Here is a 2094-nt window from a genome sequence, read left to right as displayed (position 1 = left end):
ATCTGAGCTCCATTCATGGAGAACCTGAATTTTAGAAAGTGGAAAAAACCCAAATTATATCAGTAAGAATGAAGTTTTATTTATCTAGAAATGTTTCCATATTTTAAGTGGCCGTTCTGACATTTATCAGCTTGACTGAAAATATTTTTATTAAATGCTGACCAGTAAAATTAGAACTACAGAGATCTGAAATTAAATTCTAGACATCCAGAATGTTTATTCTAGATGTGAAGAATGTCAAGAAAATATATATTTCTTTCAGATATCAGGAATACAAATCAGTAGAACTAATAAATATCAAACAGCTTGCCATAGGCTGCTGTTACTGCGATAATATTACGGGTTTATTTCTTAAATGGTAATAGATCAATGTATCTATTTAGGTGAAATCTGTCAGCATGTGAGGATGAAGAATAAAAACATTGTTCTAATCTATGGAACCTGTTCATCATCTCATGGGTTCCTCCTCATGTTGATTCAGTCTCTTTTACACAGTAAATAATTAGTGTCTGTTTGCTGCTGCGCTTCAGATGTCATCATCCCAATAAATGGTCGTTATTAGCGGCTATTAGTCCCCTAGAATGGCTTCAGATTGTTCCAGTAGGCTCAGCAGGCTGTTATCATTAAAGGAATCCTAAAGTAAATAATTTTGTCCCTCGTGGAATTAATCTATTTATGTGTAAATTGAAAATAATCTCAGTATTTCTTCATGTACTGTAAATATAACTAAATAGAAATAACATTTTTATTTAGATTTGGTTTGTTTAATACATTTTTATTTATTAAACAAACCAAAACCCAGTAATCTCTACTGTTACTGAGTTGTAGAATCCTCTCCCTATAAATATTTCATTCTCTGTGAATTAATGCTGATCATTCTTTAATAAGATCCTCATCAGACGGCTTGCAGTGTTTGTTTTTAAATCTAATGTGTCTAACAGACCTAGTGGATTTTTTCTTTTTTTATGGACGAAACCAGGACAAACATCAGACTAAATCAGGAAATGAAGCAGCGTGGAAACCTGCAGCTGACCAGGTTAGCTCTGGGAGGATGTTACCATGGCAACAGAAACAGAGTATGAGCAAACTCTCTTTGGGAAAACTTAACTTCAGATTTTATACCTGAAATTCAGTTTTTCAGTAAATTTTGGTGAAACGGATTCTGGACCTCAGAGTTCTGGTCATGTTGGGCCTTCATCCCTGAAGATGAGGAGCACCGTTAGCTTGGTTCCGTATCTAAGCAACAACGTGACGGAGCGTAAAGCTTTTTGAACAGCATCACGGTTCTGATCCGATAAATGTTAGATTAAGTCCGGTCCTGTTCCGAGCCTCCAGAACGGTTCTGATGGAGTCCACTAAGGCCCTGTGCTCGGTACCAGGCCCGTATAATCTGGATGTCAACCAGAACCGCTCCAGGTTCTGCTGGGTCCGTTTCCCACCTGGAAGATGACCTCTTCGATCTGCCCCCCGTTGATCTTCTTCTCCAGCTTCTCCACGTCTGGTTCCTGGAAACAGAGACAGTCAGTGAGCGGCGCCGCCCTCCCATCTGGACCCGCCGGTTCTGTTCATACGGACCGTTTTCACGTGGTCAAAGCGCTGCGTCACCAGCTGCTCCGTGTACTTCCTGTAGGCGGCGTCCTGTGGCATGCTCTGCAGCGACGCCAGGATCTTGGAGTAGAGGATCCTCAGACGCTGCGGGACACAGGAGAACATTCAGCCAGAACCTCTGGAGGACAACAAGGAGAACTCTGCGGGTTCTGCTCACCTCATGAGGGTTCTGCGACACGGCCAGACCCACCAGGCCCGTGGTCTGGAAGAGAAAAGAGGCTGTGAGCGGGTCGGACCAGAACCTCTGGACAATCCAAACTCCTACAGCATGAAACACCTCATGGGTTCAGAACCGGGTCTGGACCTCTGGAGCAGGATGTCTGCTTTGAAAGGATTGAGTCCGACCAGAACCAGCAGGAACTGGACCTGAGGAGAAAGGCAGGTTCTGGACCTCAGGTGAGATCCTCCAGGTCCAGAACCTCCTTCTCCAGGTTCCAGATGTTTCCAGATGTGGAGCTGCTGGTATGAAGCAGAGGAACATCTGGA

At 43.0% G+C, this 2094-nt stretch overlaps 1 protein-coding gene across 1 annotated transcript in view; it reads right to left on the bottom strand.

Moving 5' to 3' along the window:
* Positions 1 to 1343: 1343 nt before the first annotated feature.
* Positions 1344 to 2094, bottom strand: part of ndufa5 (NADH:ubiquinone oxidoreductase subunit A5) — a 2610-nt gene continuing 1859 nt past the window's right edge. Inside the window, exons 2-4 of the mRNA XM_015404070.1 lie at positions 1766 to 1810; positions 1576 to 1692; positions 1344 to 1505 (exon numbers count right to left, since the gene is read on the bottom strand). Of these exons, the coding sequence (XP_015259556.1) occupies positions 1398 to 1505; positions 1576 to 1692; positions 1766 to 1810 (270 nt within the window). The 3' untranslated portion in view covers positions 1344 to 1397. The remainder of the gene's footprint in view (positions 1506 to 1575; positions 1693 to 1765; positions 1811 to 2094) is intronic.

Source organism: Cyprinodon variegatus, unplaced genomic scaffold, assembly GCF_000732505.1.
Source record: "Cyprinodon variegatus isolate N-32 unplaced genomic scaffold, C_variegatus-1.0 Scaffold1627, whole genome shotgun sequence".
Classification (NCBI taxonomy): domain Eukaryota; kingdom Metazoa; phylum Chordata; class Actinopteri; order Cyprinodontiformes; family Cyprinodontidae; genus Cyprinodon; species Cyprinodon variegatus.
Note: the sequence above shows the minus strand (reverse complement) of the source record. Positions and strands in the feature narration are given on the sequence as shown.